The 22,802-nt window shown below is 42.5% G+C and overlaps 1 protein-coding gene across 3 annotated transcripts; it reads left to right on the top strand.

The window, feature by feature from the left end:
- The first annotated feature begins 8,298 nt into the window (after window positions 1–8,298).
- Window positions 8,299–21,765, top strand: scn1ba (sodium channel, voltage-gated, type I, beta a). 3 transcript variants are annotated; one of them, XM_058052834.1, is made up of 8 exons: window positions 8,299–9,124; window positions 14,278–14,331; window positions 14,447–14,523; window positions 16,705–16,871; window positions 18,408–18,645; window positions 18,818–18,959; window positions 20,405–20,479; window positions 20,917–21,765. In XM_058052834.1, the coding sequence occupies exons 4-7, from the start codon at window positions 16,710–16,712 to the stop codon at window positions 20,469–20,471; spliced, it is 609 nt and encodes a 202-aa protein (XP_057908817.1). In that variant the 5' UTR covers window positions 8,299–9,124; window positions 14,278–14,331; window positions 14,447–14,523; window positions 16,705–16,709; the 3' UTR covers window positions 20,472–20,479; window positions 20,917–21,765. The 3 variants fall into 3 exon arrangements, with proteins under 3 accessions (XP_057908817.1, XP_057908818.1, XP_057908816.1); XM_058052835.1 differs by lacking the exon at window positions 14,278–14,331; XM_058052833.1 differs by lacking the exons at window positions 14,278–14,331; window positions 14,447–14,523.
- Window positions 21,766–22,802: the final 1,037 nt, after the last annotated feature.

Below are 22,802 nucleotides of genomic sequence, written 5' to 3'. Positions count from 1 at the left end.
CAAGTTTTTGGAATCTTTTTATTCAAATATTTAAGGATGGGTGTAACCATAGAAATAATTGATGCCATTATCCAATTGAATTTGGAGCTATTTTCATTCCTTCCCAAGTGAAGTGCATGTGCGGGACCTTAACTGTCATGAAAAAAAATGAAAAACTTGAAATAAATATGAATATTTGTACACTGCTCTGTTGTAAATGTATTTATTGTATGTGTGTTGTTGATGTACATTTCCATTTTTGTTTATGTACAGTCAAAATGACATTTAAAAATGTCATATACTTACGAGTTGGGTATTGACGGGAACCAGGACTAACGTTCCGGTTCTCCCATTGTCATTGAATGATTCCTAGATTTGATGCTCGATTCCTCGACTGGACGAAATATCCATGAATACAAACAAAGCGGCTAAAAAGTTTAGCTTAACTTAAATGGTGACTACACTTTCTTTGGAATTTTGCCCAACATTCCCAATCGTTATGTGAAACATGAACACATTTATTTCCCTTTTCTGTGCATTCTATCACGAGAAAACTAGTCAGTATGAGCTGGCTAACAATGCCGTCATTGGGATACACCTATTTCAACTATGAAGACCTCTAAAAAAACAATATCATGCATGAACACGTACTCTGATGATAACATGTAATAGTTGCAGTATTTTGGCACATTGATACACATACTTCTGCTAGTTCTATCAACAACAGCGTAGCTACAGCAACGACACCACGCTCATTGGGATGGCTGCGTCTTCCAGCACAAGAATTGTGTTCCAGTCCTCAGTTAAAAAAGGCTAACGGTAAACAAAGCATCTTGTTGAGTCTTTGTAGCAAAATAGAGAGCTAGTATCCACTCTTCCGTCTGTGAATGACGCTGAGACTAGCGGTAAGCGATGTGTTGTGATAATAGTTTTTCTGCTATTAGCTGCTACAATATGGCTGTAACTTTGTTAATATACAAGTCAGTAGTGTAAATGGAACACTTGGCTTTTTTTGTTAGGACCATTTGCGTAAAAATAGGTATTTCCCATGATGTCTGTTGTGAGCTAGCTTATATTAACTTCTTTTTTCACGCTAGAAAGGGAAAGAAATATGTGTTCATGTTTCACATCAGGATTCTGACTGATGGGCAAAATTCCCCAAAAAGTGCAGTTGCAGCAAAGTGGTGGGTGCAGTGCAACACCATGATATGCAAAGGAGGGGGAACGATCAATATGATTAATATTCACACATTTATGGTGGAGAAGTACCTTGTCTGTGATGACCTACGTCAGTCAGAATCATTCATCCATTCTCCACCGCTTATCCTCACGAGGGACGTGGGGGGTGCTGGAGCCTATCCCAGCTGTCTTGGGGATCATGTAGATGTTTCCTGGCAAAATGGAGACCAGCCATAATGTGTAGTTCTTTTTGTTCAGCAGTGGTTTTGGTCTTGGAGCTCTGTCATGCAAGCTGTTTGTGAACATTACCATGAACTACCATTGAATTACCATGGAGGGGTAGGATTTAATAAGCTTTGCTTCTTCCTACTCCTTTTGGACATGTGGAACTGGGAACTGATTATGGGATGCACTCAATTGGAATCTGATGCATGTTCTAATGAAATAAAACCATTACCAGTACCAGTACCATTACCATTACCATTACCATGAATAGGTGGACCGGGTGCCCACTGAGGCCTTGGTCCAAAATGCAGCGGCCTACTTGAAAGTAACGTCAGATGCAGTATCTCATGGGACAGATGCAGTACACGCAGTATTTGACCTGCTCTGATTGATGACACCGTACATGAAAGTGACACATTCCTCTCTGATGATGTCATAAAGACACAATGCTCTGCCTTGAAAGAACCCCTTGCAACACTGCAGATCAGCATGAAGATCCTCTGCAATCCTCTGGAATTTGTTCCGTTTAAAGATGAAAACCAGGAGCACAAGGCATTGATCTTGGGTTCCAGATCAATGACCAGGGGACATGGACCCGACCAAGATGGAGACTTAAAGGTCATTAAAGCAGAGCCGACTGAAACCAAAGATGGAAAAAATGAAAGAAGACTTGAGGGCACAAGTTCAAGTTCTTGAAGAAATCAAGAATATTCTCGATGAGCAAAACCGCTTCCTCGGTGAAGCTCTGCTGGAATGTCAGAGCCTGAAGATGGAGACAGACACGGGACGCTTGAGGGGACAGGTGGAGGATCTTCAAGAAAGCGAGGACAATCTGATGAAGGAAACGGCGTTCCTCAATCGTGAGCTGGCCCACCTGCAAAACCAGAGTGTGAGGATCGGGAAACAAAATGAAAACCTTCACGCGGTGGTGAAAGCTCTGAAAAAAAATGTCGTCATCATCAATGAAAGCGCAGAGAACCTCATTGCTGACTTCCATCATCTTGAATCTCAGAGGGACAAAAAACAGACAGAAATGTATCATCTCAGAACGGAGCTGCAGACGCTCAGATCCATGCTCCAAGACCAGGAAGATCTAACCAGGCGGATGGATGAAGCTGAAGCGCTCATTAAGAATGAATGGCTCCAAAATACTCACTTGGGCATCAAAGTCCAGGACCTCGAGGAGCATAACGCCTTCCTGAAAAAGCAGAACGAGATGATTCGGGAGGAGTTGGGGAAAAGTAAATCCGTCCAAAGTCAACAAAGTCAGCAGATTTCCCAACTAAAGACAACTTTGAAAGATCACGAAGTCTCCGCAGAGGAAGCTCAGTTTCTCCTCTACAGTAAAGACGACATGATCGAGAAGCAGAGAAGGAAGATAGGATACCAAGAAGAAGTCACAGAGGAGCTTAGTGCTTTCAATATCAGCCTGAGACAAACAATACGTGACCTTCAGGGTCAGCTGGAGCAGACGGAGGAGACTTCTCTGATGGGCGCCTATGGGGAGCCTATCAATGACCTGGACCTGGACCTGGACCCTCGAGACTTTCAAGAACTAATTACTGATTCTCAGCAATCCGGTCTGATGAAACCAAATCCTCTTTTCAGTCACAACCCGAGTTTCAAAATGGAAACAGAGAATGAAGATCTGAAGTCGCGTGTGAAAGGTCTGGAAGAAGCAAAAAACATCCTAACGGAGCAGAACGAGTCCCTGAGTGAGGAGCTGAAGCTGCTTCGATGTTGGTGTGAGAAGATGGAAACCGAGAAAGAGGCGCTGAAGGCGCTGCCGGTTCTTCAAGTACGGAAGTGCGTTGTTGACGATAGGAACATCTTCCCCGACGTGCTGGCTGATCTTGAACTGCTGAGCGTCAGGACAGACGAAGCAGACGACACCCGAGCAGCACAAATGAATATTCTGGCAGAAAAGGAAAACCCGGCAGCCGAGAGGAACGTTCAATGTCAGCGAGATAAACATCAGCTGGAGATCTATCATCTGAAGACGGAGATGCAGACCCTAATAAGGAGGGTAAATGACGCTGAAACGCTGGTAGAGAAGACTTGGACGGAGAATGAAAGGTTGCGGAACACGCAGCTTGAGCTGGAAGAAATCAATATCTTTCTCCAAAAGCAGAACGACATGATGAGAGAAGAACTTGCAGGAAGTACAACCATTCGGAATCAGCATAGTCAACAGATTGCGTTGGTTAGGGCGGCCTTAAAAGACTGCAAGATCCCCAACCACGACAGAGTCCACTTTCTTCTCTGCCGGAAAGACCAAGTGTCGGCCAAGCAAAGGATGGAAAGATCTTACCAACAAGACACGGCCCAGGAGGTCAGCACTCTGAATATCAGCTTGATGCAAACTATTTGTCATCCTCAAGGTCAGATTTGGCAGATCCAAGAATTAGATGGCGCCAGAATGAATTTGGACCGTCTCCTCGAGAACGGGGATCCGGTGGGTCCTGTTGATGTGGACCTCTACGGACTGAAGAGAGACTTAAAGGCGCAAACGCCAACCCCTCAACAATACAAAGGTTGTGGAATTGAACAGAACAAGGTCATCCGTCCGACTTTGGCACTGCCTGGACTTCAGAGCTTGAACGTGGGGACAGAGTACTTGAGGGGACAAGTTCTAGAAAAAACCAAGATTGTTAAATCTCATCATCTGAAGACGGAGAATGAAAAAGGATCTGAAAGCTCAGAGACCTTTGATGCGGATTTGACCAGTGGGAAATGTCGAGGAGACGAGGAGACTCATCAAATGGAAGCGAGTGGAAAGCTGCGGGATCAGACGAGGACGATCCATCCCACCGTGTCCCACGCAGACCAAACACAAGCTGTGCAGGAAAGGTTGAAGAAGAAACTCCGTGATCTTAGTGACCAGAATCAGATGATCCGAGAGGACATGGCAGCATATCAAGCTCTTCGAGAGAAATACGTTTTGGAGCAGAAAAAACACTTGACAGATCCTGATCTTCATGTTGACAAGCTGGACTTTCTCCGCTACGAACTGTTAGCCAAACAAAGACGGGAAAAAACGTATCGACACGAAGTGGCGGTGATTGACCGTATCAATACCAGGTTGAGGCAAATGAATGTTGATCTTCAAGGACAACTAGATCTCAGGCAGAAGAAAGGATCATTGACTACATGTTGGACTTTTGGGAACCGACTGAAAAGACCAGAGGATCCTTTTGAAGGGTGTTGTGGAGAGCCAAGGACTGAGGACAACCTTGCTGATAAGGTTAGACTAGAAACACCAACTGAGGTGGACTCTGTTGGAGGCGACGTTCGAGAGAAAGCAGCTGGAGATCCTGTCCATGAAGGCTTTGGAGAGACAGAGAAGGATTCTGTCGAAGAGACAGCCGTTGAGGACTGTGTTTCTGAAGGTCTTCTAGAAACAGAAACTGATGACAAGTCCGTAGAAAACAACCAAAGGGCTTCAACAACGGTGGAGGACCAAGCAGAAGAGAAAATACATGAAGATGAAGACTTTTTGGAGGATTCTGTTGATGTGAGCCTTCTAGAAACCGATGAAGATCCTCTTGATGAGGGCGTTTTGGAGACAATTGAGGAGGGGTCTGATTATTTAGATCTCATAGCAACTGAAGAGCATTCTGCTGATGTGGAGGATCCTCTTGTAGAGGACCTTGTCTATGTAAGCCTGAGGGAAACCTTAACGCAGGACGAGAAGGTTGATGTGGTCCTCCTAGAGTCCCTATCTCCCCAATTTAAGAGTCAGACCAGAAGTTTTTTGTCTCGTGCTAAAAAAATCATGCAAGGTCTTAAGAAATGTTTGTTTGTAGGAATGGTTTCCGTCAGCGTAATTGGGACTGGAGCGTTGGTGGTGTTGACCATACTTGGAACCTACGCTGACCTTTGTGAATGTTTTTGACCTCTATTACAACCTTTTTGGAAAACGTCTTTCCATCCATCGCACCTTCTTCCCAAAATGGAGGCTAATATGTTGTGATGAAGAAGCAGATCCAATGGGGTGAACCAGTTGAACAAAGAGTACCCAGTCTCATAAGAGCTTGGTCGCCCTGTGAGAAAGTCATGTCTGTTAGATGTGGTTAAGCTCGCAGACCCAACTCAGTTCATACAGCTTAAGGCTTTCTCCTCCGACCCCTCCCCAGTCACCACAGGTGTGCCCCAGGGCTCTATCCTGGGGCCCCTTCTTTTCATAACCTACCTTCTCCCCCTCGGCCATATCTTCTGCAAATTTAACATTCACTTCCACTGCTTCGCGGATGAGTAATAGTCGGGAATGTTCCCAACAAAAACTTTTAAAAAACTTAAAAACTCCGGCGCCAAAGCCAGAGCTCATGCCGCCCATGTCCGTTCTTGTCAACAGGAAATGACGTCCACTATATTGCATAAGGCTAAAATATTGACAGTTACTATGGTACACATTATGTCATTGGATGCTCATATCACCGAGTACTTCGGTATGAGGTACATTATTAAAAAAAACACAAAAAAAACTGTATTATGGAAAGCAGGAAGTGAACAAATGTAAGAGTTAGTGATTGTAAAAGTGACAAAAAAAAGGCCTCCATGCCCACACCAAAAGTATTAAAAGCAACATTTTCATGGATGAGGAAGCCTAAGAAGGTAACCAAGACATGAGAAGCTAATTTGATGCTAACTTATTATTATTTTTAGTGTATTTTATAGCTGATTTAATACATGGGTCAAAACCCCCCGTTAACATAAGAGATGATAGCAGAAAGCTAACACAACACTGCATGACGTCATCCATCGCATGTCCGCCATGATGGAGTGAAAAGGAATGAAAGAAATCGATTCAGAGATAACTGGTTAGCTTGCTAGCTAGCGGCCGTCTTGAGTGAAGTAAACAATGAATAACGGGAGTGTAATGGTGACAATAGGCGGGTTGTTTCATGTCTATGGAGCTCTAATAATATTAAAACCAGAATTTAGAAAGGCATAAACAGAATTTTTATGCTCTAACTACGAAAGTAAACATTGAATTCATTGAATTCGGCGGACCTCATAGGCAGGGACCAGTAAGCTTTTACATGGTTATGTTGTACATATGTTTTTATGTTTACTAATGTCAAGACGTCACTAAGGGAGACCACAGCATGTTTAAACCAGAAAAGTCATCTAAATGATTGAGTAATAAAAAAAAACATTGCGAAGTGCAAACTAAAGCTGTATTGCTGTTGATTAAAGCTGCTATTCATACATTTGGCCACAAGATGTCACCAAAGCACTGTTTAAAAGCTTCGTGTAATGAAACACTTTTTCAGTCACTGCTTCAGAAAACACCCAAGCTTGAGTTTTAAGATGAAAACCAAATGACTGTATCGTGAATACAACAAACACAAAGAAACCAATCTCTTATATCCAATATCTATCTCTTTTCAACAGCGATGATGTGCCTCCATGTTGGATTATGCTGGCGTACGCAGTGACGTCGTGACGTCACACGCCGACGTACGGGTTCATGGGTAATGTAGTTCAGTCACGGAACTCCTCTTTGATGCTTGATTTTCTGGTTTGTTCCAGTAAAAAACAACCATCAAAACGTGACATGGACATAATTGTGTTCGCTGAGGGAGTTTTCACAAATATGCATTATTCCAATTGATGTCATACAACAGGGGTGCTCACACTTTTTCAGCATGCGAGCTACTTTTAAAATGACCGAGTCAAAATGATCTACCCACTACAAAAATGCAAAACATCTATTTCTTTTCAAATGTATTGAGGATTATTTGTACGTACAATGTATGTTGATGTACCTTACATAACCAAATGAGCCAATATTGCAAAACACACATAATTAACAATTAAATTTTTTTGTAATTACCTGAGTTTACTTTGATGACTTGCACTGAATTGAACCAGCCAGGGATGCATAGTCCGGACAGTAGCTGCTGATAGCCAGCCTCAAGCACACTTCCAAATGTTTATCAGTCATGGATAATATCCGTATCACAATATCCGTATAATATTCCATATCCGTATGGAAGTGATATGTTTTTTGCCTTTTTACTTGGTCCAGTTTTTGCCTTTTTACTTGGTCCAGCTCCTTCACTCATTTTAGTGACCATAAACTTTAGCAATTCGCCGACTAGCTTAGCACTTTGCATCGTTGTTTACGCATGAGCGGTGACCTAAAGGTCAAAATTCAGTTGTCATCTGATTGGTTGTCCTGTATGTCAATCAAGTAACGGGGATGGATGATAGGCTGACATCGTAAGTTCTGCTGCACTTAGAGACGTTGTTTGATTTGATTGGTCGCCCGAAGGGCAACATTCAGTTGTCATCTGAATGGCTGCCCTGTATGTCAATCAAGTGACGGCATTGATGCTGGGATGATATTTTTTTAATGTCACGCCGCGATCGACCAGCGATCGACCAGTACCACTTCCGCGATCGACCGGTAGATCGCGATCGACTTAATGAGCACCCCTGCCATACAACAATTACACAATAAGTATTATCGATACTTTACTACCCTCTTGCGGTCATTTTGTGCTATTGCACGGGGGTTTGTTAGACGGGATTCAGAAAAATGACAATTAGAATTACATTTTGTCGACAAACAAAGGAATGTCGCAGTAAAATGCAAACGCTACGTATTTTAAATAATAATATATAAAAAAGAATTTAAAAAATAAAATGTAATTGAATTGCATTACAAAAATTCAACCCAAGTGCATTGAATGTATTTTTTGTATGCAAATGAAATTGTCACTCCTGCGCTACACGTGGAGTGGAGTGGGGGGGGGGGGGGGGGGGTGCTGAGGATGGAAGCGCCACATCAAATCCCTGTTGCCGTGACAACACCTCTCCATCCTCTTCCTGCTCCTCCTCTCTGCTGCTGCATTGCATCACAGCCCCCCCCGCCCCCATCCCTCCATCCCAAACACTGGCAGCATCCTTCCACGCAGGACATGCCATCCTTGCACCGCCTAGCACGTGGAGCGACGTGGCAAGGAGGCTAGAGATCTATCCATCCCTGTCGCTGGTGGTGATGGACGGGACGCAGCCACCTCTGGACCATCGCTAGGAGGTCATTGTCCACCAAGAAGGGCTTTCAAAAAGAGGATATCTCGCGTGGCTTTTATTTCTTTGTGTTTATTTGGAACGGGCTAATTTGAATGTGACCTGTGTGTCATATTACTTAAGAATTCATATTCATCACCGAGTGTAGCTTTATTTCTGAACACCTAAGACTGGACTCCACGGCATCCACATTCAGGGACCCTTGTTGTTTAAACCAGAGTCAGTTTGCCGCCCACTGGGATCCATCCTGAGCTTTGGATCCCGTCCATATTCCCCCCCCCCCCCCCCCCCCCACCTGTGTCTTCCATCGCCATCGTGCTTCTTCCATCTTGTTGCTTGTGCTTCCAAGCCAAGAAAAGGAGAGAGAAAGAAGTAGTTGAAGGAACGCAACAAGAGGCTGAAACGCGACACCACGAGTGATTCTTCTTCTGTGGTGGAACTCGATACTCTGGCACGCCGTGGAGCCGAGACTGGACCGGGGCTGTGAACCAGTCTTTCTTCGTCTTCTTAGCAGGGGGTGGACGGCACACCCACATTGGCCCCTCTCCTCGGAGACACGCTTTTCATTTTGGACCTTTTTTTCCGGGGGTTTGGGGTGGGGTGGATATCTCCTTCAGGTGTGGGAAGAGCAGCAGCATGTCTTCGTGGATCACGTCGTCCCTGATGCTGGCACCTCTGGTCCTCCTCGTGGCGCTTCAAGGTGAGTCCAGTACCAGTACCAGTACCAGTACCAGTACCAGTACCAGTACCAGTACCAGGCCAACACCTCCTACGAGCTGTGTGCTAGAGGGGTTTACCGTTAGGACCCGTGGCACAAAAAAAAAACATTCATAAAAAATTACAATCAAAATGTCATTGAATTTTTTTTTATCAATTTCAGCCGGAATTTTGCAAGAATAAAGTCAAAATATGTCAAGAAAAAGGTTGCAATTCAACAAAAACTGTTTAGAAGAATAAAGTAAAAATATTAAGCAAAAACAAGTCTACCTTTTTCGAGAATAAACTCTTTGAGGAAAAACTTCTGTAGCATTAGATTGAGATATGAATGAAAAGTCCTAATATTATGACAAACCCAACAAAAAAGTTATGATAAAGTAAAAATATTATGGGAGTAATGTCATAATTATGGCGAGAAAATTGCCAAGAAGGAAGTTGACAGTTGACTTGGGGGGGGGGGGGGTGTAATAGGACTGCAAAAATCAAAAATGTTGTAATTTAAGAAGAATAAATTCAATGTATTAAGAGAAAAAAAGCCCCAATTTTACAAGAATAAACTCATTTTAGTTACACAGAGTTGAAATAGAAGCAAATATTATTATTTTTTAAAATCCTAATATTATGACAAACACAAGAAAATAAAGGTGTAATATACAGAAAATGAGGTTAGTGAAAAGTATTATGAGAATAAAGTATAATATTATGACAGTAAAGAAAACTAACAAAGCTTTGGTGACTGTACGGGTCATACAATAAAACTAAAATACATTAAAACTGCTCTCCTCAAGTTGTCCATACTGCCACCTGGTGGTGTTTTATGGGTACTGCTGTAGTTACAGGATGGGATGATCTACTTGGGGAAAGACTCGTGTCTGCTTTGACGGTTCTCGTCACTCGCTTGCTAACGGCAGACATCTGGCATGATTATGTTGCGTTCTATGAATTTTCATACATGTTTCTCTCTCTTGATTGACACCCGTCACGGAATTTACACATTTCTTTCCCCGTGTTTTTGTGTTTGGTTGGATTCCTTCGTATCTTGTTCTGACATAGAACATTTTTTTAAGGATGGCCGTCACAGATCATCTCGTTTTAACCTTCCTCTTATGTTAGCTTTCTGCTATCATCTCTTATGTTTACAGGTGGGTTTAGACCCATGTATTAAATCAGATATAAAATACACTAAAAACAATAAGTTACCATCAAATTAGCTTCTCATGTCTTGGTTACCTTCTTAGGCTTCCTCATCCATGAAAATGTTGCTTTTAATACTTTTGGTGTGGGCATGGAGGCCTTTTTTTGTCACTATACCCCTCCATTTCTATTTCCAAAAATGGTCAAATCAACCTCTAAACAATCATATTCATAAATTGAAGGTTCTTTTGTTACCTGGCTATTACTGAGAGCTATAGAACATATCTCTTAAATCAATTAGTTGTATTTATTTTCTCATTTGAGTATGAATGACTAAAGAAACATGTATGGTGTTGGGGTGAATTTTGCCCCATATATATTCATGTGAAGAAAAGGTATAAAAAGTGATTGTTTTCAGCAACACAACTTTAGTATAAAGTGAAATGAAAAAGCAGAACAGGTCCAGATCTTGGTTCACTGTACTTCTTGCCATTCTTTCCATGATCCAAATTGTAAAAGTGAAATCAGCCATCAGTCTGAACAAAATGAGTGAATTCCCCTCACATGTCTGGACCTTGTTTTTCTGCTGGTATACTGGAAAAGCGGTCAAAATGAGAATCCCCTGAAGCTTCCATGATGAGAAGAGGAGCTGGTTGTCATTGTGTTGGCTAATTGGACACTTAGGATATCAGTTTTGGCTCAAAATATTGCTTTATAGTCATATTATTATAACCGGGTCCAAACCCACCCTAACAATACAGTGGTCATCATTTCAACCAGACCATTTTAAAATGTAGTAAAAATGATTATTTTGGTTTTATTTAGTTGAAATAGAGTTTCCTGACAAAGTCAAAAAGCCTTGATGCAATAAACAAATGTTATGGGATTCTTTTGATGCATTCAAATGTAAAACACAAGAGGAGGGTTAAGCAGTGGGATCTAAAAGCGGCCACTAAAAAGGATGCAACACTTTACAGGGGATTTATTTCCAGCTCATCTGTGTCAGCCAGATGTTGACGTTTGTTTTATTATTTGTCTTTGACAGTCTCACACACACACACACACACACACACACACACACACACACACACACACACATAGACACACACTCCAGCTGAAGATAGGTGATGCTTCCACAACCTCAGTAAAGCTCGTTAAGTGAGCACATCTGGAACTGGACCAGGCAGGAAAGCGGACGAGAGCTCGTAAGATTGAAGGTTTGATTAAAAATAGCCACAGGCCGTTTCAGCCGGGTGGCGAGCAGCGACGTGAGCGATGGACGCCAGCAGAGGGTTCCTTCAGGGAAGGAAATATATACCAGCATATCCAGAGCACTACTTCCTGTCCAGCCATGGTGTAGTGCTGTAGTGCACCTCTTAACTAATTCATGCACCCCGGCCCCGAGTCTCGGGGCGGATCATCTATCTGTGCTGCAAATGGCGGCGGCATTAACGCGAGTGACCTCATCGTCTCTGACCATCAGCAACAGTACTTTGCTAACACATGTGGTCGTGGTTATCATGGAGACGTTTTGACCCCGGAACAGATGATTGCTATTTGCATGATGTCCAACTGTCCAACGTTAGCATTGGAAAGGGTAAAAAACAAAGATGTCCTTTACTAGCAGTGATGACACACTACTTCCTGTGTGTGTGTGTGTGTGTGTGTGTGTGTGTGTGTGTGTGTGCGTGTCCAAGGACAAGTGCGTCTGATGGAGAGGTGAGCGTGTCATCATTGCAGATGGATGAAGACAATATGTCAGCTGCCCTTTAGCGTCTTCATCCATCAATCAAAGCGTGACTGCACTTTCCCTTCCCTCCCGTATCCCGTATCACCTCCCAGGTGACCAACCTGTCACCGCTGCCCTCCAGAGGACGGAGGAATTAGCACTCATGTTGGCGTGTTTTTATGCTAATGGTTCGTACTTTTTTAAATTTAAAACGACAGAACAGAACAGAACCTTTGGGTTCCTTCCTGCTGCTCCGACACCGTCGCCGACGCATACGCTGCAATCGTCTCGTTGTCATCTGGAAACCTTCCAATTATTTTGGCGATACGGGAAGCGTCATGTATTTCGGCACTTCCTGTTGCTTCTCTGGGCTTACATCTTCACTGCAGAAACACCAGTCAAAGATCCTCTATATGACAGGAGTGTTTACTCAAAGATCAGACGAGGACGCAACAAGAAAACGTTAGCAGAAGCCAAAAGGAGACAAGTTACTGTATTAAATATTAAAAGTGAGCTAGCTTGTTGTTGTTGTAGTCATCATCCGTTGATCCAAGGGTTAGCCAAGGCCGCTGACATGCAGGATTAGGATACGTGTTGCGTAATCCTGCACGGATTACGCAATGGCGTGCTGACATTTTTGCTGCACTCTGCAAAAATGTCGTACGGCGTCTCCTTCTTTAATTTTGCCCGACTGATGTCTCTTCACTTCTATACCGTCCTTTAACGATGGCTTCCTGAAGCATCCTTCAACGACGCCTTCTTGAAGCATCCTTTAACAACTCACCTTTAACAACTATTGCTATCATTTTAACTGAACTATCCTTCAACGATGGCTTCCTGAACCATCCTTGAACGATGCCTTCTTGAAGCATCCTTTAACAACGGCTTCTAACAACTCACCTTTAACAACTATTGCTATCATTTTAACTGAACTATCCTTCAACTATGGCTTCCTGAACCATCCTTCAATGGTAGCTTCTTGAACTGTCCTCCAACCATGGTGTCCTGAACCATCTTTCCATGGCTGCTTCTCATCCATCTTTTGTTGACATGAGTTTTATCTCAGCCCTCTATTATTATTATTATTATTATTATTCATTATGATTATTCAAGGATTTACTCGGGATTATCAGCGGCAATTACCAATGACAGATGGCGCCATTTCAAGCAACTCATAATTAACGCAAACCATCATCATGCCGCCCTTGGGGAGAAAAAAACACAATATCACTAATTGTGGCGTCCATTAAAGAGGACGCTTAGACGATAAAATTATTGCTTCGTTGCTTGCATTCTTTGCCAGGCACTCAGTAGAACCCCCCCCCCCCCCAACACTCAGTAGAGCCCCCCGACCCTCAGTAGAGCCCCCCCTAACCCTCAGTAGAGCCCCCCCAACACTCAGTAGAGCCCCCCGACACTCAGTAGAGCCCCCCCAACCCTCAGTAGAGCCCCCCTAACACTCAGTAGAGCCCCCCAACACTCAGTAGAGCCCCCCCCAACACTCAGTAGAGCCCCCCCAACACTCAGTAGAGCCCCCCAACACTCAGTAGAGCCCCCCCAACACTCAGTAGAGCCCCCCAACACTGAGTAGAGCCCCCCCAACACTCAGTAGAGCCCCCCGACCCTCAGTAGAGCCCCCCCAACACTCAGTAGAGCCCCCCAACACCCAGTAGAGCCCCCCAACCCTCAGTAGAGCCCCCCCTAACACTCAGTAGAGCCCCCCTAACACTCAGTAGAGCCCCCCCGACACTCAGTAGAGCCCCCCTGACACTCAGTAGAGCCCCCCCGACACTCATTAGAGCCCCCCCGACACTCAGTAGAGCCCCCCTGACACTCAGTAGAGCCCCCCGACACTCATTAGAGCCCCCCCCGACACTCAGTAGAGCCCCCCCGACCCTCAGTAGAGCCCCCCTAACACTCAGTAGAGCCCCCCAACACTCAGTAGAGAACCCCCTAACCCTCAGTAGAGCCCCCCCTGACACTCAGTAGAGCCCCCTCTAGTGGCCGCTTAATCCCAGGGCACATATAGACAAACAACCATTCACACTCACATTCATACCTATGGACAATTTGGAGTGGCTAATTAACCTAGCATGTTTTTGGAATGTGGGAGGAAACCGGAGTAATTTTTCATATGAATCATATTTTGGGCCCTTTCAATAACATCTGAGTTATGTTCCTATTATGTTCCTATTATGTTCCTATTATGTTCCTAACTTGTCCTCCTGTCCTCTGCTTATGGGCTTGTCCTCTTCTCTTCCTTCTCTCTGCAGAGCATCGGCTTCTTCCCTCCCCATGCTAACCTCTCCCCCGCTAACAACTACCATGTATGCTAACTGTGCTACTTAGTTTGTGTCCAATGGGACGCTGCAGTGTGGTTAGCCTGCTATGAGCAAGCTACGTATGTGTCTCCTGTCCTAACATCCCTTTTCCCCCCAAAAGCGTGCCCTGGGGTCAGAGTTCAGGGTAGCAGGCCGTGATTGGCTGAGGCCTGCAGTGTGAGACAGAAAGGGTTGCAGGTGTGTAACGCTCATGATGATACCAGTGGTGGCATATATAGATTCCCGCTTCTATATATGGATGAATGTAAAGCAATACAGCGTATGAATATGATGCCGCATCAGCAGCATCGCTCTTTATTTCCCCTCCGTTTTGGCCCAAACCAAAAAGCAGCACTGAAATGCACCCGAGAGGAAATAAAAACCACATGCAAGAGAAAGCTGCATGGCATCCAAGAACGGAAGCCTAACCAGCATCGCCGGGACACTTTTGTGGAAATACTGTATCATAAAATAAACGTATTACCAGCAAACGTGTGGCGAGCCGTGCAACCGCATCTTCATCCGCGTGAGAAGATGCGCAAACATGAATATAATATGTTGGTCTCCATATCATTTACAGTCACGGTATGATGCAATGCTGATGTTAGTGCCTCCAAATCAAATACAAGACAAGTGAAGACAGAAGACTCGACTCTGGGGCAACTAAGTCCTTCAAACACACTTTTTCATTTTCACTATCAAAGTTATTTTACTCATTATTTCATAGTCAATATTTAGGAATTACATATTTAACCCTTAGATGCATAAGTGGCTCAAAAATGACCCGCTCAGGTTGTTTTCTTCAAATATCTTCCTAATGAAAAATTTTAATCATTTCATATTCCAGGTATTCCTAAAAAAAACATGTTTTGATATCATGCCATTCACATTTTTAACTTACCTTTTATACATTTTAAGAAATTGTAGTTTTTGTGTTACTACCCCAACCTTCCATAAGTGGGTCAAAAATGACCCGGTCAGGTTGTTTTCTTCAAATATCTTCATAATGAAAATTTTTTATAATTTCATATTCCGGGTATTCCTAAAAAAAACATGTTTTTGATATCATGCCGTTCACATTTTAACTTATCTTTTATACATTTTAAGAAATTGTAGTTTTTGTGTTACTACCCCAACCTTCCATAAGTGGGTCAAAAATGACCCGGTCAGGTTGTTTTCTTCAAATATCTTCATAATGAAACATTTTTATCATTTCATATTCCAGGTATTGCTCAAAACACACAATGGATCCTCCCATTTTCTATTGTTGTACGGGGTCATTTTCTTTTTCAAAGATGTCAAAAAGTGAAAAATGACTTATGGAAGAGTGTAGGGTCCAGTCACTCGTGCATCTAAGGGTTAAATACACTTATACATAAATTGTTATTATTTATGAAGTATATATCATACCATATATTATTCTTATAATCATTATCAATAGGTTATTTTTATATACAGCATATTGCTATATTTAACATTACAGCTGGCACACATTTTAACGGATGAAATACAATATAATATATATATATATTACATAATACATCAAATGTATTGTTTTAATAATATATTGATTTTCTAAATCTAGATTCAAAGATATTATTGTTATTGTTACATAGTCATGGTGGATGGCATTATTTATGGGTTATTATCATTATTATTGCAATATGATTACAATAATCACATGTGTAATCACATTTCATTTATCAATTAAATATAATAAAAATGACATAAATAATAAAAAATGACCTAATAAAAATATTATTATATACTCTAATCATATAATACTATGTATGATAATAAAAATGGATCAAATGTTATATAGTACTTTTCAAGGTACCCAAAGTACTTCAAGTGAAGTACCCCATTATTCATTATATGTCATAATGACAGTAATATATAATAAATAACATATAATTGACAATAAATATAATAGTTACAATATAAAAAACACACCATATAACAATACAGTACTTCTTATTTCTGTTATATTAATAACAATAATTGATTTTTTAGAAATAAAAATCCAAATGTGGAGAAAGCTGTGTCTTCAGGACTTAGTTTGCCCTGAGCCTGATCTTCCAGGCTGCTATGAAAACATGACATGTACTTACACATTCCCACGTGCATGTTCCACATTTCCTGTGCACGTTCCTCGGATGGGGGGGGGGGGGGGGGGGGGGGGGGGGGCAGTTGAGTTACCAGTAATGAGTCTGGAAGAAGAGCACCTGAAAGCACGCCAAGGCAAAGCTTAGTACATTTCATAGTACATTTAGTAGTAGTACAATGTTTTAGTGGTACAATGCACCCCCCCCCATGTACAATTAGCGTCTGTCTGCTGTCCTTGGTGCATCCTTCTCACGGCCTCCCCCTGTCGCCCAGCGTGGATGTGCGGCGCGGCGTGCGTGGAGGTGGACTCGGACACGGAGGCGGTGGCCAACCAGGGCTTCAAGCTGGGCTGCATTTCCTGCAAGATGAGGGGGGAGGTGAAAGCCACGGCCACCGTCACCTGGCTCTTCAAGGCCGACGGCGAGACCGACTTCTCCGAAGTGAGTCAGCAGGAACATCACATGACCACATCTTCCACCACAAACTCATCACAAAAGCCATCCATTTATTGTGGAAACGTGGCCGCCATGTTCTCTAGAACATTAGTCCTCCATTTTTCATTGCATCTCCTCCCCGAGGAGCAGAGAAGAAGCTTTCAGTGGAGCCTTTTAGCATAGCATACATTAGTGGACACTCAGCACTTGAATGCAGCAGGAAGTGGTTGTATCCATCCACACCCAAAAGCATCATGTGACCTGCCTCCATCATCTGGATGTCACATCACCACTTTCACTTTCTTTCTTAAAACCTTGATGATGAAGGGATGAATGGATGTTCACAATACAGTGAAGGAATGATGGTGAACGGGTGAACCAATAGATGGACGGTCAAGAAAAGGATGGATGGATGGATGGATGGATGTTGTTAAAATAGATGGATGGATGAATGGATGGATGGATGGATGAATGAATGAATGGATGGGTGGATGAATGGATGAATGGATGGATGGATGGATGGATGAATGGATGAATGGATGAATGAATGAATGAATGAATGGATGAATGAATGGGTGGATGAATGAATGAATGAATGGATGGGTGGATGAATGGATGGATGGATGAATGAATTAATGAATGGATGGATGGATGGATGGATGGATGGATGGATGAATGGATGAATGAATGAATGAATGAATGAATGAATGAATGAATGGATGAATGGATGGATGGATGAATGAATTAATGAATGAATGGATGGATGAATGAATGAATGAATGAATGAATGGATGAATGAATGGGTGGATGAATGAATGAATGAATGAATGAATGGATGGGTGGATGAATGGATGGATGGATGGATGGATGAATGGATGAATGAATGAATGAATGAATGGGTGGATGAATGGATGGATGGATGGATGGATGGATGGATGGATGGATGGATGAATGAATGAATGGATGGATGAATGGATGAATGGATGGATGGATGAATGAATTAATGAATGAATGGATGGATGAATGAAGGGATGGATGAATGAATGAATGGATGGATGGATGAATGGATGGATGGATGAATGAATGAATGAATGAATGGATGGATGGATGAATGGATGGATGGATGGCTGAATGAATGAATGAATGAATGAATGGATGGATGAATGAATGAATGGATGGATGGATGGATGGATGAATGGATGAATGGATGAATGGATGAATGGATGAATGGATGAATGGATGAATGGATGAATGAATGAATGAATGGATGGATGAATGAAGGGGTTGTACTGGAAGGATCTGTGCACTGCAAACATTTTTTTTCCATATTTTTTAAGTCAGGCGGCACGGTGGTCGAGTGGTTAGCGCGCAGACCTCACAGCTCGGAGACCAGGGTTCAATTCCACCCTGGGCCATCTCTGTGTGGAGTTTGCATGTTCTCCCCGTGCATGCGTGGGTTTTCTCCGGGTACTCCGGTTTCCTCCCACATTCCAAAAACATGCTAGGTTAATTAGCCTTTTCCCATGATGCTTTGTGATGCAGCTGTACAGCTACGAGGGGCAACGGGGTGAGGTGATAGACCCGCGTTTCGCCGAGCGTCTGCACTGGAAAGGCAGCAAGCATACGGACGACCTTCAGGACGGCTCCATCTACATCGTGAAGGTCACGTACAACGACACGGGAACGTACAAGTGCATCTTCAACCGCCTGCTCATCTACTCCAACTACGTCTACGAGACCAACCACAGCAAGAACATCACCATCAGGGTGGTGCCGCGAGGTAACGCCTTATTTCACACGTCAATCATGGAACTGCACGGTGGGGGGGTCGGGATCCGAGAAGATGTCCTGCCCGCCCCCCCCCCCCCCCCCCCCCACTTGGTACCTTTCAAACAGAGCAGTGAGGCAGATGTTAAAGGATGTTAAATGTCACCATGTGTGTGTGTGTGCAGTGACACGGGGTATGGCGTCCATCCTGTCGGAGGTCATGATGTACGTGTCCATCATCGGCTTGCAGTTCTGGTTGGTGGTGGAGATGATCTACTGCTACAGGAAGATCTCTGCGGCTGGCGAGGAGGCGTTGAGGGAGAGCGCGTGAGTGGACGCCACAAACGCTCACGGAATTCTTAGAAGCTTCCAGAAGCTCGCTGAGACACACCAAATGTTCTACTCACAAACCTTCTTCCTGTCCACGGCCCCCGCTGGCACCGTCTGCTTCCTGTTGCAACACATCACATACACTACATAGTACTCCTGACTCAAACACATACACTACATAGTACTCCTGACTCAAACACATACACTACATAGTACTCCTGACTCAAACACATACTACACTACATAGTACTACTGACTCAAACACATACACTACATAGTACTCCTTACTCAAACACATACACTACATAGTACTCCTTACTCAAACACATACACTACATAGTACTCCTTACTCAAACACATACACTACATAGTACTCCTTACTCAAACACATACACTACATAGTACTCCTTACTCAAACACATATAGTACATAGTACTCCTTACTCAAACACATACACTACATAGTACTCCTTACTCAAACACATACACTACATAGTACCCCTGACTCAAACACATACACTACATAGTATTCCTGACTCAAACACATACACTACACAGTACTCCTGACTCAAACACATACACTACATAGTACCCCTGACTCAAACACATACACTACATAGTACTCCTGACTCAAACACATACACTACATAGTACTCCTGACTCAAACACATACACTACACAGTACTCCTGACTCAAACACATACACTACATAGTACCCCTGACTCAAACACATACACTACATAGTATTCCTGACTCAAACACATACACTACATAGTACTCCTGACTCAAACACATACAGTACGTAGTACTCCTGACTCAAACACATACAGTACATAGTACTCCTGACTCAAACACATACAGTACATAGTACTCCTGACTCAAACACATACAGTACATAGTACTCCTGACTCAAACACATACAGTACATAGTACTCCTGACTCAAACACATACAGTACGTAGTACTCCTGACTCAAACACATACAGTACATAGTACTCCTTACTCAAACACATACACTACATAGTACTCCTGACTCAAACACATACACTACATAGTACTCCTGACTCAAACACATACAGTACATAGTACTCCTTACTCAAACACATACAGTACATAGTACTCCTGACTCAAACACATACACTACATAGTACTCCTTACTCAAACACATACAGTACACAGTACCCCTGACTCAAACACATACATAGTACTCCTGACTCAAACACATACAGTACGTAGTACTCCTGACTCAAACACATACGAGTACTGTTTACTCAAACAGAGATAGTACTCTCTGTGAAACAGATAGTATAGGACAGGAAATACGTAGACAGTATTCTTGATTGTTCTCCTTCACTGAAACTGTTTGACTCCTCTTGATGGTCCTCCTGCTCCTCCTCCTTTCTCCTCCTCCTTTCTCCTCCTCCTCCTCCTTTCTCCCTCTCAGGGCGGAGTATTTAGCGATAGCGTCGGAAAGTAAAGATAACTGTGCAGCCGTGCAAGTATCAGAGTAGCCATGACGGTACGTGACGTCTAGTACTTTCTACTATTCTATCATATCGTCCGTCTGCAGGCTTTCATGTCCTCGTTTGGCCTTCTTCTCATGCCGGTCTTTTGATTAGCAACAAGGGATTTTGGACACACGTAACATCTTCATCTTTAACTCGCCTTTTTCATAACAGCTTCCTAAAAACAACATGGTGTCCCTGCCTTATCTTTGACTGGTGTGTGTCGTAATATGTTCTTCAAAACTGCAAGTGCTCCAGTAATATACTATGATATACTCAATACTCAAAGAAAATGTGGTCCAAAAAAGCAAGTGTTGAGTTGAACGGAGGTCAAATATCCCGCATAAAAAATTGTTGTTTTTGTCTTATAATAACTCCAGCATCAATACAAAATCAGCAGGTTCACGTGACTTATGAAGTATGAATAATTGGTGTGTGTTTGTCACCTCAGCTTGGGCAAGAACTGGCGCAGGAATGGATTCTCACATCCACCTTCATCGTCACCATCCTCCTCGCATCACGCCGACCCACAAAAGCCAGACTGACTTCCTGTCGTATCAACAGAGCAACGCATGCTCGCCACCAACAGCAGGGAGGTTTTTAAAGTCTTCTACTAAAATTAGATTTCGAGGCCCCAAAGTTGAATGTCGATTTAAAAAATGACTTCAATAAATACTAGCCATATTTCTATTCATTGTAGTCATAAAAAACAACACAAAATCAAGTCAAAAACGGAATCAAATTTCAAATAAATATTAAAACATCTCTCCAAGCACATCATTTTACCACAAAGGTGATGAATTCCGCAAGAATTTTCCATCTGTTATGTAGTTTTTAACTCATAAAACAACATAAATTTGCTTTAAACTTCTTCAAAAATATTTTAAATCTATTTAAATGTTAGTTTATAGTTATACTACTAATTAATAATAGTACTACATTTTTTCTTCTTCAAACATGCAGCCTTTCATCTGTGTAAAATCTATTAAGTGTTTTGATAAACTAAACCTACAATAGAAAAATGGGGGTAAAATCTACTATAGCAACACCAAATATTCCGTTTTTTTTTCTTTTGCTATTCTTATTTTAAATCTATACAGTCTATGTGTTTTTTTAAGATTAAGATATGCCTTTATTCGTCCCTCAGTGGGGACAATTTTAAGACTACATATTGGCTTTTTACAACGTAAATATTATTTAAAGGATATCCATGGTGACAGTTGTCGACAAAAATGAGGTGAGGGCTAATTATCTAATTATGCATGTGGTGCATGTGTCACCTTGTAGCTGCCCCCCCCCCCCCCCCCCCAAAAAAAAAAAACCCACACTCACACACACACTCAGTGTCTTCGTAGAAACTAAGGGCTGAGACAAATAGCTGTCAATCAAAATCTAATAAACTGCCGTGGACGGACGAGAGCGCCACCCACATAAATAACATGCCAGTGGAAACCAAAAGAGCCTTCGTGCGAATCTCCCATTTTATAGGAAATGATATTTCATTTATTTGAAAAATGACCACTAATGTCCACTAGAGGGCAGCCGAGCACTGCCTTTGCATCATCAATTTCCCACGATGATGACTGCCATCTCTTAATGTTTGTCCAGTTTGTGTTTGTCTTGAGTGAAGTTTACGCAAATCAAAATGACTTTAATGTTGACTGATAGAATCACTAGTGAAGAAAACCAAAAAGCTCACTGCCAGTCTGCTTGTGTTCATTTTCACATAAACGTGTATGTGCAAGACACACAAATAAACTTGTCATGCTAACATCAAACTGTCTCGTTTATACCTGCATACATTTTTGTGTGACGCGTTATGCTGCCCCTGGTGGCTGAAGAGGGTAAGCACACCTTTTTTGTTCTCGGTCGTAAAAAATTGTATTAGGTATTTATGTGAAAAGTGTTTGAATAAATAATAAAGCTAAAAAGGTACGACTTTTAACATTAAAGCACTGTAGACACCCATATAGTCACATTTAAACTCCTGTTGTTGTTTTACACCACAATGCTAAACTTTTATGCTGCCACGACCGCGAGCTAACATAACAAGCTAACCAGTTAGCATCGAATTCTAAGAAGCCAAAAACTTACCACTATCTACTATCTATCATGTCGGACAGGCCGTGGTCACGCAGTGTTGAGGTCATGTCTCAATGTTTTGTGTAGTTCCTGCCGCCCAGTGACCAGAATAAACAAATAAAATATCACTGGTCTTTCAATGTTTTGTCTAATAATTAGGAGTGCAACGATTCGTTCGTGACATCCATTTCTATTTCTAGGATTCAACAACATCGATCTGTGTTTAGCAAGGTTTTCATTCGAGACGGCATATAT

This window comes from Doryrhamphus excisus, chromosome 17 (genome assembly GCF_030265055.1).
Source record: "Doryrhamphus excisus isolate RoL2022-K1 chromosome 17, RoL_Dexc_1.0, whole genome shotgun sequence".
NCBI classification, from domain to species: Eukaryota; Metazoa; Chordata; class Actinopteri; order Syngnathiformes; family Syngnathidae; genus Doryrhamphus; species Doryrhamphus excisus.
Note: the sequence above shows the minus strand (reverse complement) of the source record. Positions and strands in the feature narration are given on the sequence as shown.